This window comes from Carcharhinus amblyrhynchos, chromosome 24, assembly GCF_965287045.1.
Source record: "Carcharhinus amblyrhynchos chromosome 24, sCarAmb.v2.hapA, whole genome shotgun sequence".
Classification (NCBI taxonomy): domain Eukaryota; kingdom Metazoa; phylum Chordata; class Chondrichthyes; order Carcharhiniformes; family Carcharhinidae; genus Carcharhinus; species Carcharhinus amblyrhynchos.
The window spans coordinates 44,158,230-44,173,326 of NC_137347.1; the positions used below are offsets into that span (position 1 = coordinate 44,158,230).

The following is a 15,097-nucleotide window of genomic DNA, read 5'->3' on the forward strand; positions in this document are numbered from 1 at the left end:
TGAGCTTTCAGAGAAAACAGCAGCAAAGTTATATGTGAGGTCTGTAATGATTGTGATCTCAGTGAGTGACTTCTCTGTAATTCCAACAATGTGACGGTGGCTACCTATTCTCTTCATATCTATAAATGTGTTGTGAAACTGGAATAATTCCTAATTTATGAATTATTTGTATCTTTTTGTCTCCCTCTGTTACATGCATCTATGGAGCAGAAAAGCTGTAAGTCAGTGGTGTTAGTCAGGTACATGCTGAGGTGGTGTCTCACTCACTCAAACAGCCCATTGTTATACACTGTACACTGTGTTGTTTCCCATTGGAAAGCCAGTCTAGAACGACAGAGGCAGTGACACAGCTGCTACTGCCAATATCTTAGCTACCAGTGCAATATACTGGTGAGGCGTGCACAGAAACTAAACACATGTTCACTGAGGGCTGAGAATAGAGGGCTGTTGTTTCTGAAGTTCACTGGAAACTGACTCAAAGTACAATATTACTGACAGAAATAGGGAAGCCTATGGACTTCCTAATGGACTTCCTTCGTTTAGCAATAGCCGGGAAAGTACAAACTAAGAACACACTTAGGTACAAGTGAAGACAAGTCAGACCCACGTGTCACCATGTTCCATTATTGTTCAGTCAATGCTTGGCTAGTAGCTTCCATCATAGGAATCAGTCATGTCACCAAAATCCATTTCAGCTCATTTCAACTTCCTTCCTGTGTTTCCATTAGATGAGAGAGTTGATGCTTTCTATGGTGCTGCGTATGGCTGAGATTGTAAAATGTCAAGATATTCTAGCCTTTTCACAGGTGGAATGGAGTTAAATACGCAGTGAGTGTGGTATAATGTAAAACACACCTCCAGCAGCAAATAGTGTAAACACAAAGGTTTAGATGAAGCATTATCTGTTCATGTAATTCATGGTGTCAGTTCATTCCCTTGATTAGATCAGGCTGACATCCATTACTCTCTGGTTAGTGATCTTAATGTGAACAATGTGATCTGATCCCAGTTCAACTTCAAACTGTGGCAATGCGGAGCTTGGTGTGATTTATAAGAATACAATTTCATTTATAGGCAAGAGTTATGAAGCAAAACAGATATTTATCCATATATCAAAGTAAGTGGAATCTCAGCCCCAATTAGTGGATTCAGTATGATTCTCATCAAAGGGAGAGAACATAAAGTGTATTTATTATTATAACAAGTAGTTTACATTAACATTGCAATGAGTTACTGTGAAAATTCCCAAGTCGCCACATTCCAGCTCCTGTTCGGGTACACGGAGGGAGAAATTAGCATGGCCAATGCACCTAACCAGCACGTCTTTCAGTAATCAGGTAACATGACAGAACAATATAAATCCAAAACCTGATGCTGAAATTACCTGCAGGCATTTTGTGATGGCATTTTGCATACGAGGAGTTCGAGGTACGGAAGATTTTTGAACTTTTCAGATCCAACAGCGACGTAGTACTGCCCGCTTTCTAGCTGAGCGCCGCTGTTTATTAACTGGCCATCCAACGCACAAAGTCTGAAGAAAATAAACCACTTTTCATTCAGTCTGAAATCGACCGGAATAATTTCTCAGCGAAATATTTCTTTTCAAAACTTCATAACTTAAGAATGGGCAATAATGCAGAATAATATTTATTATTCATTCCAGTGTTCTTTTGCACAAGTTTAAGTGGTTTCGAATATCTGTGATTATTGATATTTTAAAGACTAGGTAATTAACATCGTTCTCACCTTGGAGTGGGGATTTTTTTTAACTTATGAAAAGTAATTAATGAGTTAATGACTTTTTGTAAGGCTTTTTTTACACGTGCTTCTGTCACGATAGAATTAATTGGTTCTACAAGGCGGTGTAATGGTATTGCAACTGGACTAGTAATCCAGAGACCCAGGGTAACGCTCTGAGAACCCAGGCAGCAGGTGGTGAAATTTGAATTGAATAAAAGAGACAAATCTGGAATTAAACCTCTAAAGATGACCATGAATCAATTGCTGTAAAAACCTGGTTCACTAATTTCCTTTAGGGAAAGAAATCTGCCATCCTTACTCAGTCTGACCTACTTGCCACTCCCAATCCACAGCAATGTGGTTGACTCTTAAATGCCCTCTGAAATGGGGGCCAGTCAGAGACAGGCAATAAATGCTGACCCAGCCAGCGATGCTCAAGCTCCATAAAACAAAGTCTTAAAAAATGGGCACAAGAGCTAATATTGGCATGATGACATGATCAGTTATAAGGGTGAGTGGAGTGGCATAGATTGAAATAGGGGGCATGAGGGATGGATGGGATGTCATAGCTTGGCATGGGGCCATGGAGATGGCCTAGCTAGGGCACAGGGACTATGTGGGGCTGGTGAGTGGGTGGGCATGAGGGTGAGCATCTTTGTGCTTTTATTTTGAGTGGGATGAAGTTGCACAGCGCTGAGGTGGGCACTTAAACAGCCCAGCTCCACACCCGACATCTCCTGTGGCTGCTTCCCAACTTCTTCCTGGGTTGGCTGGCCTGACTCCAGCCTGCAACCCATCTGGCAGTGAAGATACCCCTTTTGAGGGCACTGTCTCCTGAGGCAGGCGGGCAGAGCAGAGAATTTTCCCAACTCCTGGTGCCCACCACAAGGATGCAAATTCAGGACAAAGAATTCTTACTGTCAGACCCACGGGGGGGTTCAGTCCTATCTGCATCTGTGCCAATGCAAATAATCCAGAATAATACTGAACCATGTGGAATATTTAATTATATACATCTGGATATATCAGCACATTCACAATATATAGCATCTGGAAGGGTGCAGACAGAAACTAAGGTGATAACATGTACTATTTTTCAGTAGCACTGACCTGCGGACAGCTCCAGTTCGGATGTTTGCTTTCTCAGTAATCATGGCAAGAATCTTATCCCAATTGGACATCACATGTTTGGGAATAATTAATCGAAAAGGTGGATTCAGCAGGTCTCCATTTCTAAAAATACTGAAAAAACAGCATTGTTGTTTAAAGGAGCACAGGATTTCCAGTACATGTTAGAAATGACAGCCCAGAAAGAGTTAGGTAGAAAAAATCACTTCTAATCCCAAAATAACTTTCTAAATACCCAGAACCAGCCTTGCAGGGGGCACCCAACACATGCACGATTCCCCAGTGGATCGCCCACATCACCCCTCTTTTAGTAGCCAAGCACCACACTACCCCTGCCTGATTGAACCCCCATCCCACTACTCCTCAATCTGTCCCAATGCTCCCTCCCAACCCACCCATCTCCCCCCCGATAGCCTGAACCACTCACCAGTCAAACTGACCTGCTCCCTTGTCCCTGTAAACTTCCCCTTCACGGCAGCGAGTGCTGTCAAAAGGGGGTGTGTTTTACACCCAATGCAGCTGGGGGCACGTTTCGCTGCTCCTGTCCCACCTGGTGTGGGTGAGGAAGATTGGGCCAGACAGGAGCTTGGGAATTACAGTGTGTGTAAATGTGTCGGTGGGGGGGTTGGTGGGCAATCAGACAGAGAGGGCCACTCTGAGGAAGTTATGGGCCAAAAGACAGACAGTTTGCAAACTTCACAGCCTGTCTTTGATTAGAAAATCATTAGCTCATTTCTTATCTTACGCATTCTGGGAGAATAAATCTGTCGTGGATTTAAATACCGTTTACACCCACACAGACTGACTGTTATAGACAAATATGACATAAGCAGTTCACAGATTTCCAGCACATCAGAGGCCAGACTTACACCTTCAGCTGGCAAATTTCTCAACTTGACAAGCTGGGAGCCAATGTGCAAATAAGCAAGATTCTGCATCATTCCCTACGTCAATGGCAAACTTAGTTTGCTGTCTGATTTAATTAGTATGAATGTTCCTTCTGCGGGTCTCATTGGATGGAGTGAGGAGATTAGCTATAGATTCACAGAAAATAACAGCAGGGGAGGTGGCCATTTAGTCCATCAGGTGTCTGCCGGCTGAAAGGGATTCATCTTCCAACCCTTGGCAGTTTTTAAAAATTCATTCATGCGAAATGGGCATCACTGATTGGCCAGCATTTATTGCCCATCGTTAGGTTTCTTTGTTCAGAGAGCCGTTGAGAGTGACTCTGGAGTCACATGTAGGCCAGACCAGGTAAGGATAACAGATTTCCTTCCCTAAAGAACATAGATCCCATGAGTTATAAGGAGAGGCTGGATAGACTGGAAACTTTTTCTCTGGAGTGTAGGAGGCTGAGGAGTGATCTTATTGGGGGCTACAAAATAATGAGGGGTACAGATCAGCTAGATCTGGTAGGGGACAGGTAGGGGAGTCTAAAACTAGAGGGCATAGGTTTAAGGTGAGAGGGGAGAGATACAAAAGGGTCCAGAGGAGCAATTTTTTCACACAGAGGGTGGTGAGTGTCTGGAACAAGCTGCCAGAGTAGTACTAGAGCAAGGCAGTAGTAGAGACAGTTACATGGGTACGATGGGTATTGAGGGGTATGGGCCAAATGCAGGCAATTGGGATTAGCTTAGGGGTTTAAAAAAAGGGCGGCATGAACAAGTTGGGCTGAAGGGCCTGTTTCCATGCTGTAAACCTCTATGACTCTATGGCTCATAGATCTTGGTTTGTCAAATGGATAACCATGCTCTGCACGGTTTTACAAACGTTCTGCCTCTACCCACCGCCCTGTCCACCCCCACACATCCCCACCTCATTCTCGCCTCCCTCTTCACTCCTTCAGCCTTTCACTTTTAATCATCGCCTCCTGCTGTCACCTCTGCTTTTGTAAGCAGCTCCTCCGATGGCCGATCAAACAAGATCCCCCATCACTTTATACACCTCAGCGAAACCTCTCGGCCTCCTGTGTCTCAGAGATAAAATCCTCAGCATTTCTAATCTTGCAGCTTGGCAAAGGGACACAGTTGGAATGAAAAGTCTTAAAGATGAAGCTTCTGGACTCGGTGAGAGGTTTTGGAGGCAAGAAAACAAACCAATGTAACAGAGAAAGGTATTAGAAAGCATTTGTGCTGTGAGTCCAGAGTATTGTGTACAGTTCTGGTCGCCGCATTATAAGAAAGATGTGGAGGCATTGGAAAGGGTGCAGAGGAGGTTTACCAGGGTGTTGCCTGGTATGGTGGGAAGGTCTTATGAGGAAAGGCTGAGGGACTTGAGGTTATTTTCATTAGAGAGAAGAAGGTTACGAGATGACCTAATTGAGGCATACAAGATGATCAAAGGATTGGATAGGGTGGACAGTGAGAGCCTTTTTCCTCGGATGGTGATGGCTAACACAAGGGGACGTAGCTTTCAATTAAGGGGTGGTAATTATAGGACGGATGTCAGAGGTAGGTTCTTTACTGAGAGGGTAGTAAGGGTGTGGAATGTCCTGCCTGCAGCAGTTGTGGACTTGCCAATTTTAAGGGTGTTCAAATGGTCAGTGGATAGGCATATGGATAACATTGGAATAGTTTAGGTTAGAGGGTCATTAGATTGGTTCCACTGGTCGGCGCAACATTGAGGGCCGAAGGGCCTGTACTGCGCTGTAATGTTCTATGTTCTCATGCCCAATTTAACGGAGCATCATGGATCCCTCCTGGGGCTAGGGCCCCCAGAGAACTCCCCCCACCACCATTCCTGCGTTCAGGTGTGTGGTAATGTTTGCAACTCCCTGCTGTTCAATTTGTTGAGTCAAAATGAGTTAATTATGCAATTATCAAAGCAACATTTTCAGTTTGTAAGCTGAGATTATCACAAACCTGTTTAGATCTTTCAACAGTAATTGTTTACATGCCAGAAATCCGTGGCGTGGCAGCGAAATACTGAAATATTGACTGCATTATTGAGTCTAAATATGACACAGTCACCAGGAAACAAACACCCAAAGTTATCTCATGCTCTTGCTAAACCTTTCTTTGTAAATTAAAGGTGAGATGTTACGAAACAAAATCCCATTGTAAATATTACGTTTAAATAAAGCAGAAGCAAATATTTGGTCAAAGTTGGGTCAAATTATTAAACCTTTGAACTCAAACAATGGCCTCACCTTAACCTGACAGACTAACATTGTGTGAGGGCACCATGACCCCACATGGGGTATTTTTATGAAATATATATAGATATCCCCATTGCTATCCTAAAACTTTGAAAACTAGACAGAGACCTTTTAAAATACACATCTTTACTCTTGAACAAAAGAAGGTCCTTGACAGTATCAGCAAAGATTTGCACCTCATTATCTCTGAACAGCCACTCAGGACAGATTGTGGGCCATAAAGACCAAATTCAAAGAGAGCTATACAAAGGCCATCTGCATTTCATAATTCCATAACGCAGACTGGTCAACCGGACTCTATTCAGCTGCTAGGACAAAGGGCCCAACAACCTTCTGTTCAAGTCTGAATGGTTGAAATATTTAATTCATCTCAGGGGTTCAGATGAGGGACAGATGTCTCTTGTCAAAGGCTGTGTGGCAAGATGGGAGTCCTGTGACTTGGATCAGTAACATTGTCTTGGTATAATGCAAATCTCACACTGCTGTTTACCATTCTACAGGCAGCCTGACAGCAAAGGGACTGTGCCCAGATTGCATACCTGCCCTATCTATATTTATTTTGCTTGAACTCTGTGCTATCATAGAATATTTGAATCTCTACAGTGTGAAAGGAGGTCATTTGGCCCATTGAGTCTGCACCAAACCAGCATTTTTATCCTACCCTGGCACTATCCCTGGAACCCCAAGTATTTCCTCTGCTAATCTGTCTACACATCTTGGGACACCAGGGGGCAACTTAGCATGGCCAATCCATCTAATCTGCACATCATTGGACTGTGGGAGGAAACCGGAGCAGCCAGACGAAACCCACACAGACACAGGGAGAACGTACAAACTCCACACAGACAGTCATCCAAGGCCAGAATTGAACCCAGTTCCTTGGGTAGGTGCTAACCACTATGCCACCATGCCACCTATCTATAAGATTGATTCATATCTGCATGTCACCTCATTGGATGAAATCAACACCAACGGAAATATGAATTATACAGCATTGGTTTTCAACCTGCCGATCTCCACGCAGGAATCTCTCATTGAACATTCATTCTGGACCCCGGGACCCACATGAAATACCAGTTATTTGCTCCATGGTGTTCACTGTGTTTTTTTTTTCCTCTGTTACTGTATGAGTACATAGGGGTCTATGTGGTGAAATCCCCCTTTACATTTTGACTGTGTGCAGATGAACTAACCCTATGAGTTCTGCCTAGCTTGAGTTTACTATAGGGTTAGGAATAGAAAATTGGATCACACCAAAACTGAAGGGTTGGGAAGTATGCCACTGCTTATAAAGAGGAAAGCAATCAAAACATCTTTCTGTTTATCGACGGGTGTGAGACGAGAAATTTGTGTTCTTAAATTAACACCCCCCCTTCCTGTCTGTAACACATTAACTGAACAGGTTACACTTGTTTATATACCAATTGTGCAAACTGCACTAATGATGCAATTTATTGCGTATCTGATTAGCCGATATTGGAATATAAAAAGCAACGTAATACGTGGGGAGGTCAGGATTTACAAAGATGACTTGGGGAAATCACAGTGTACTGACTACAGATTACGCTGCATCTGAACTTGTGTCTGGAAATTATCACCTGTCCAGAATTGAAGTAAATGCAGGAAACTTGTGTGTCATCCTCATGGAGGTAGACCCACATTGATGAGATAAGAGAGGATTTCACAGCTATAACACACAGAGCAGGGAATATAATTGAGTAAATCTGTGCACAATAGTTCTGGAATAAAACTGATGTAGATCAGTTATTTCAGAATATCGTTGAAAGAAAATAAGAACATAAGAACTAGGAGCAGGAGTAGGCCATCCAGCCCCTCGAGCCTGCTCCGCCATTCAATAAGATCACGGCTGATCTTTTTGTGGACTCAGCTCCACTTACCCGCCCACTCACCATAATCTTTAATTCCTTTACTGTTCAAAAATTTATCTATCTTTGCCTTAAAAATATTCAATGAAATAGCCTCAACTGCTTCACTGGGCAGGGAACTCCACAGATCCACAACACTTTGAGTGAAGGGGTTCCTCCTCATTGCAGTCCACGACAGATCAGCCATGATCTTATTGAATGGCGGGGCAGGCTCGAAGGGCTAGTTGGCCTACTCCTGCTCCTATTTCTTATGTTCTTATTATTGTGAGGTTATGCCACCTAGTTCTGGTTTCACTAGCCAGTGGGAACAACTTCCCTGAGGGGAGGGTGTGGAGGGTGGGGAGTGAGGGGAGGGTGTGGAGGGTGGGGAGTGAGGGGAGGGTGAGGAAGGTGTGGAGTGAGGGGAGGGTGTGGAGGGTGGGGAGTGAGAGGAGGGTGTGGAAGGTGGGAAGTGAGGGGAGGGTGAAGAAGATGGGGAGTGAGGGGAGGGTGTGGAGGGTGGGGAGTGAGGGGAGGGTGAAGAAGATGGGGAGTGAGGGGAGGGTGTGGAGGGTGGGGAGTGAGGGGAGGGTGTGGAGGGTGGGGAGTGAGGGGAGGGTGAAGAAGATGGGGAGTGAGGGGAGGGTGTGGAGGGTGGGGAGTGAGGGGAGGGTGAGGAAGGTGTGGAGTGAGGGGAGGGTGTGGAGGGTGGGGAGTGAGGGGAGGGTGTGGAGGGTGGGGAGTGAGGGGAGGGTGTGGAGGGTGGGGAGCGAGGGGAGGGTGGGGAGGGTGGGGAGCGAGGGGAGGGTGTGGAGGGTGGGGAGCGAGGGGAGGGTGTGGAGGGTGGGGAGTGAGGGGAGGGTGAGGAAGGTGTGGAGTGAGGGGAGGGTGTGGATGGTGGGGAGCGAGGGGAGGGTGTGGATGGTGGGGAGCGAGGGGAGGGTGTGGAGGGTGTGGGGCAGAGGGGAGTCTGGCTGAACGCTGCTTATCAAATTTCCAACACGTGTCTAAAAGGTGGCAGAGAGTGAATGGTTAATACCTAAAGATCCAGCCAGTTGTGATCAAGTAAATGAGACAGATCCGTTTGTAATACTCACTGAATAATACATGGAATTGGAATGTATTTTCTCCATCGAGCAGAGATTACTCTGTTGGAATAAACAGCCCTCATCTGAAAACAAATTGAACGGGAAAATATATTTTAATAGTTGAAATAAAAACAGAAAATGCTGGGTGAATTCTGGCAGCATCTGTGGATAAGGAAACAGAGTTAATGTTTTGAGACTCAATGACCCTTCTACAGATCTGAAGAGGAGAGAAATGTGATGAATTATTTACTTGGAGAGGGGGCTGGGCAGAATGGAAACTCAGTGATAGGTCGGAGCGAAGGAGAGATTGACAAACATGTCATGGACGTAAGCTTTTAATAATTGAACTTAGTTTGGTTACCTTGGTTCATTTGTTGTTGAGATTCTTCTGTAAGATCAAGAGAAATATTACAGATCCTGCCAAGGTTGAGATGATAGAAGGTGAATCAGGAGTGAATAACTCAGTGGCACCAAGGTTGGGATTTTGATTAAAGAAGGATGGAGGTTGTGAGTGTAATGTCTGTAGCTGTTAGGAAGGAATTTGAACAATGTATTTAAATGTCACGATGGGGAAGAGAGGATGAAGACCGACAACTTTACAGTCCTGCTCCTCTGACCCGCAAGGTGCCTTTCAAAACACACAAAACGGTCAATTACCACATCCCTAGGATCGTATTAGATCAAAACCTGGGCAAAATCGTACCCAGGAGTGGCAGAGTGTTGGTACTGGTGTGAAAAACGGAGTGATTCCTGCCAGTGGCACCGGTATGTTTTTGAACTGAATCTTATGCCGCATTTGAGAGATTTGCTGCATTCAGCTTTTCCCAGCAGGTTAGTGGCAACACAGGCGTTCGTCAGGCCTGGAGTAAAATTCCAAGAACATCCCATAAGGCATTGTCAGGATGTGCATTAATTGTTTAAATGAAGGCGGCTCTCATTTACCCCCCCACCCCCTCCTGAACTCAGATCAGTGAGATAGTGAGGTGTTGGGATTGCATTGGGAATAAGATGCAATTCTCTCATTTCATCCCACTTTGGGGAGGTAAAATAAATCCTGAATATTGCCCCAAAGAGGGTACGTTTCAGCATGGATGGAAAAATGAGGAAGAGCATATAGGAGTGGAGATTTGGAGATAATATCATAGGGCAGCACGATGGCAGAGTGGGTTAGCACTGCTGTCTCACAGCGCCAGGGACCTGGGTTCGATTCCGGCTTGGGTCACTGTCTGTACGGAGTTTGCATGTTCTCCCCGTATTTGTGCGGGTTTCCTCCAGTTTCTTCCCATAGTCCAAATGATGTGCTGGTTAGGCGGATTGGCAATGCTAAATTCTCCCTCAGTGTACCCAAACAGGCACCGGAATGTGGCAACTAGGGGATTTTCACAGTAACTTCAATGCAGTACTAATGTAAGCCTACTCGTGACATCAAACCAATCTTTAAAACAAACAAATAAAACAGACTTGATTCGAAGAAAAATAACCCTTGAATGTCAGTGCAATGTAAATGCATAGTTAGAGATAAGGTCCATGTACAGCTCCTGAACCCATCTCCTCTAAAGTGACTTGCGCTGGAAATCGCATCTGGAAAGTGACACATCAGCCAGTGCCACTCACTGGGGCCTGGAAACCTTTCCTAGGCAGCTTGACTTCAATGCTGAGCTTGTTAATTTGACATTGGCATGGTAACAACTGGTGCAACTGAAGAAGTTGGTTTTAAATAACATTTCTGGAGCAGAGCCAGTTGCTATAGTAGCCCTTTTAGCTTGATACAGATGTGTGGACAGTCGGCACATGATTCCCTTGGCTTGATCAATGCAGACAAATATAAATTCTTGATAACCAGAGGAGTTCTTGTGAGCAGTGACCAGATTAAATCCCCTCTGCTCCTGACCACAAAATGTATGAAACCATTCGTTGAATATCTGCATATTTGCATAATAACTCATTTCCATCAGTGCCAAGTTTTTTGATGTATTGAACACGTTCCAAATCAATTCCTTCATGCATGTTTCAAAAAGCATTCCGCTGGCAGAATTTCCTGTCCCGTTGCAGTGAACGGAGATTTGGCTGAGTGCCAAACTCTCTGTCCTCACCTGCAGCGGTAGCAGTGAGCGAACAGCTGGAAAGTTCCAGCCCAAATTTTTAGAATTCATTTAACTCTCCTTTTGCACATTGGACAATAATTACGATGCACAGTGGCTAGCGCTGCTGCCTCACAGCGCCAGGGACCCAAGTTCAATTCCAACTTTAGATGGCTGTCTTGCGGAGTTTGCACATTCTCCCCGTGTCAGCATGGGTTTCCCCTCATTGCTCCGGTTTCCTCCCACAGTCCAAAGACTTGCGGATTAGGCGGATTGGCCATGCTAAATTGACTGTTAGTCTCGGGGGATTAGCGGGGTAAATGTGTGGGGATATGGGGAAATGGCCTGGGTGTTGTTGGTGCAGGCTCGATGGGCTGAATGGACTCCTGCATTATAGGAATTCTATGACTCTAACACATTTGGAGAACACAATGCAATGATTCCCAGTCTGTCAACAACTTCTATAAATCAACATTAAGAGGGTCAAAAAGTCAAAATAACTTCAATGCGCAATGAGCTATGGGCCTTCATTTGAACATTGTTCTTGCAGAACCTGAGAACCGAGATACCTGCTGTGAATGTTGTTGTGACAATAATTGATTAATGAAATATTGTGCATGCACCTCATGAAAAAGCTGCTAGTGAGTTCAATTTGACCATTTATACAAATTTCATTCAATTAAACTTTGAAATAGATTATAGCTGTGAGAATAATTTTGCAATTTTAAATTCACATTTAGTCCCTTGTTTGGTCAATTAATTCCTTTAAGTTCACCAAGCTCTTTTTTAAAGGGTTCTAGTCAGCAGCATGTCTGAATCTCAGTTTGACAGCCCAATTTCACACTTTCACTCTTCTGTGAGAAATATAAAAGCTTGTTTCAAAATCCTTGCCTGAGGCTCGATCATTTTATATATATATATCCTGTAGCTCATCGCTGACTGTATAAGTTAAAAATAACCTCATTACATCAGGCCTGTCCCATCTGCTCAATATTTTGAAAATCTGGGAATCTTTCCTCAATCTTTTCACTGTAATAAAAATAAATTCAGTTCCGGCTCTTCCTTCATAACCCAGAGCCCGAGATTCTGAAATTATCTCCATCACGGCCCTGAACACTCTTCAATACACTGCTCAAATTATAGATTTAAAAACTGCATACCAGAGCAAAGCAGCCCGCAATGTTCGCCACATTTATGTTCTCTAATGATTAAGGACAGATTTGAATTGGTGAAGAGAAACATTCTGCCTCAGCTGCTCCTCTGAAAACAGAAGAGTTTAACAAAGCAGGCCTATGATATTTTTGGAAGATGTTAGGATTAGGAGGGAGTTGGGGGGGGTTGTCAGGGAGGGGTGTCATTTCTTTATATTTTAACCTTTGGGTCATGAGCCTTTAAGGAGCAATGGGAACATCCGAGGCTGCCCCATCCCGAAACCAACTCAATGTGTACAGCCTGGGAATGGCCCTAACCAACACTGCCCCCACTCCCCCCCCCGCCTCCATCCAGGCCCCAGCCCCCACCTCAACGTGCTCCCCACACCCCACACCCTAGCTCAAAAAGAAGCTGCATTCATTGGGCCAGTGTGTCAGGGTTGCAGGTACATCATTTATGTCAAGCCCAAGACCTTAGTTAGCCCCACAGCCAGCTTGTTGAATTTGGAGAGCCCAGACCCCTCTGCCTCTGTTCCCTGTACATTCAAAGAAAATTATTCCACTTCCCAGTAATTATTAAATTCCAAACAAGAAGAAAAGGCATCATACCCAAGTGTGCTCTTTGGCAAAGCAAACAATGCCAATCTGTGTTCCAGACATAAATCCTTTGGTGACGGTACCATTACAGTCCTGGGAATCATGTCCATAAACTCAAATGATCTGAGATCAGGATGTAATGGACCGCGAGGGTTTCGGATAAGGGAGACCCGATCTGTACTTGCCATTCTGATTATTTCTGAAATCTACATGTAGGAACTTGAGAAAAAAATCAGATTTTCTTTAAGTGAATGTTTGCACTGAAAGATTGCTCACTTTCTCCTTTGTAATTATAATTCTCCTTTAGCTGCTCCAGAGTGCTAAAGGCTGTCATATCTGATAAGTGCAGAAACTATGGGTACATGTGGAATTCACCTGAAAGGCAATGCCACAGATCACAGGAGTGAGGATATAACAGCAGAGCACTGTGAAGAGGAGTGTGTTTACAAAAAGATCAAAGGGCCATATTTATATTTCAATTTAAGAAAGCAGAGATAAACCGAGACACTTACAAAATCGGGAAAATGCAGAAAAAAAATCATTTTAATTATAGCTGACTGAGTAAAATAGTTTGTTATCTTCTCCAGTCTGACACGGTTCACATTATGAGGAAACATGTCTGAACATGCTGCAGTTAACACAGTAACAATCAGCTTCAAGATCATTTCCAAGAGTACTTATTTCTTTCTTCCAATTTTCTTCCCTTGCGCTGAAGTTGCTTCTGGGTGTTGGGGGAGGGGAGGGGCTTTGATTCGTGAAACAGTTTCATTTGCGAAGATAAAGGGAACATTTCCTGCCTTTATCTCACTGCTTTTGAGAGACTAACAGTAAAGATAAATTTATTGGCATCTTTCCAGCCAAGGCCTGGCCGTTGCCATTTTTGGAACAGGTGTTTAAGTGGCGAGATCTCCCCACCGAAAACGGGGAGGTGCCTGAATAGTTTATGAAAGTTGGGCTCTTATGCAACAACAACTTGTATTTATATGGTGCCTTTAACAGGCAAAACATCCTAAGGTGCTTCAATGTGAGCGTCGTCAAATAAAGCATGAGACTGAGGCACATAAGGACAGAGAGAGGTAGGGTTTAAAGTGCATCTTAAAGGAGCAGAGAAAAAGGTGGAGAAATAGAAGGTTAAAGGAGGAAATTTCTGAGCTTGTGGCAGAGGTATCTGAAGGCACTGCGAAATAAAGGCAGTCGGGACAGTCGGTAGGTCAGAGTCAGAGGAATGCAGAGAAAGTTCTGGGTGAGAGAAGGGGGAGATCTGTATGCAAAGATGAAAGTTTTGAGTCAATGCCAGATCAGGAATTAAATCAGTCAGCAAGTACAGGGGGAGGGGTAAATGGGATTTGGCGAAAGTTCACAGAATCACAGAATTGTTATGATGTAGAAGGAGGCCATTCAGCCCATTGTGTTTGTACCAACGCTCCAAATGAGCGTCATGAATTAGTGCCATTCCTCTGTCTTTTCCCCAAACATCTACACATTGTTTTTGTTCAAATAATCCTCTAATGCCTTCTTGAATGCTTCGATTGATCAAGTGCCATCTGAAAGTCTTTGTACACCACATCAAACTTCCCCAACACTGAAGTTAAACTAACTGGTCTGCAATTGCTGGAGCTGTCTTTACAATCTTTTTTGAACAAGGGTATAGCATTTGCAATTCCTCAGTCCTTAAGTTAGGATATGGACAGTAGAATTTTGGTTAAGATCGAGTTTATGGAGAGTTGAAGGTGAAGGATAACCAACAGCTCACTGGAATATTCAATCCGATCTAAGGAATGTGTGGATGAAGATTTCAGCAGCAGAGAGGGTTACAAATTACCTGCCTGAAACTGAGACAGTCGCGGGGAGGGGGATGGAACTGGTGGCTACGAAATGGAGTTTGTGAAGGATGGGTACAATAGTTTCAAACTTTCTCATTAAAATAAGATGAGGAATTTAACATTCCCACACAATCCTTGTCAAAATGTAAGTATGAAGTTAAAGCAATTGTAGAAATATTCATCATGTTTGTTTGCAATTTCTGCATTGCTATTTTCACAGAATTAAAGATTTCTACAGTGCAGAAGGAGGCCATTTGGCCCATTGAGACTGCACCGACCACAATCCCACCCAGCCCCTATCCCCATAACCCTATTAACCTCGCTAGTCTCCCTGACACTAGGGGCAATTTAGGACGGTCAATCAACCTAACCCACACATCTCTGAACATCTTTTAACAAAGACAATAATTTATTTAAAACCAATGATTTACCATCTCTGTAAAGGTTATGCAGAAAGCTAATGTATA

At 43.9% G+C, this 15,097-nt stretch overlaps 1 protein-coding gene across 1 annotated transcript in view; it reads right to left on the bottom strand.

The window, feature by feature from the left end:
- Nucleotides 1-15,097, bottom strand: part of dcdc2b (doublecortin domain containing 2B) — a 56,778-nt gene that overhangs the window by 21,276 nt on the left and 20,405 nt on the right. The window contains exons 3-5 of the mRNA XM_080211322.1: nt 8,988-9,061; nt 2,851-2,982; nt 1,385-1,531 (exon numbers count right to left, since the gene is read on the bottom strand). Of these exons, the coding sequence (XP_080067448.1) occupies nt 1,385-1,531; nt 2,851-2,982; nt 8,988-9,061 (353 nt within the window). The remainder of the gene's footprint in view (nt 1-1,384; nt 1,532-2,850; nt 2,983-8,987; nt 9,062-15,097) is intronic.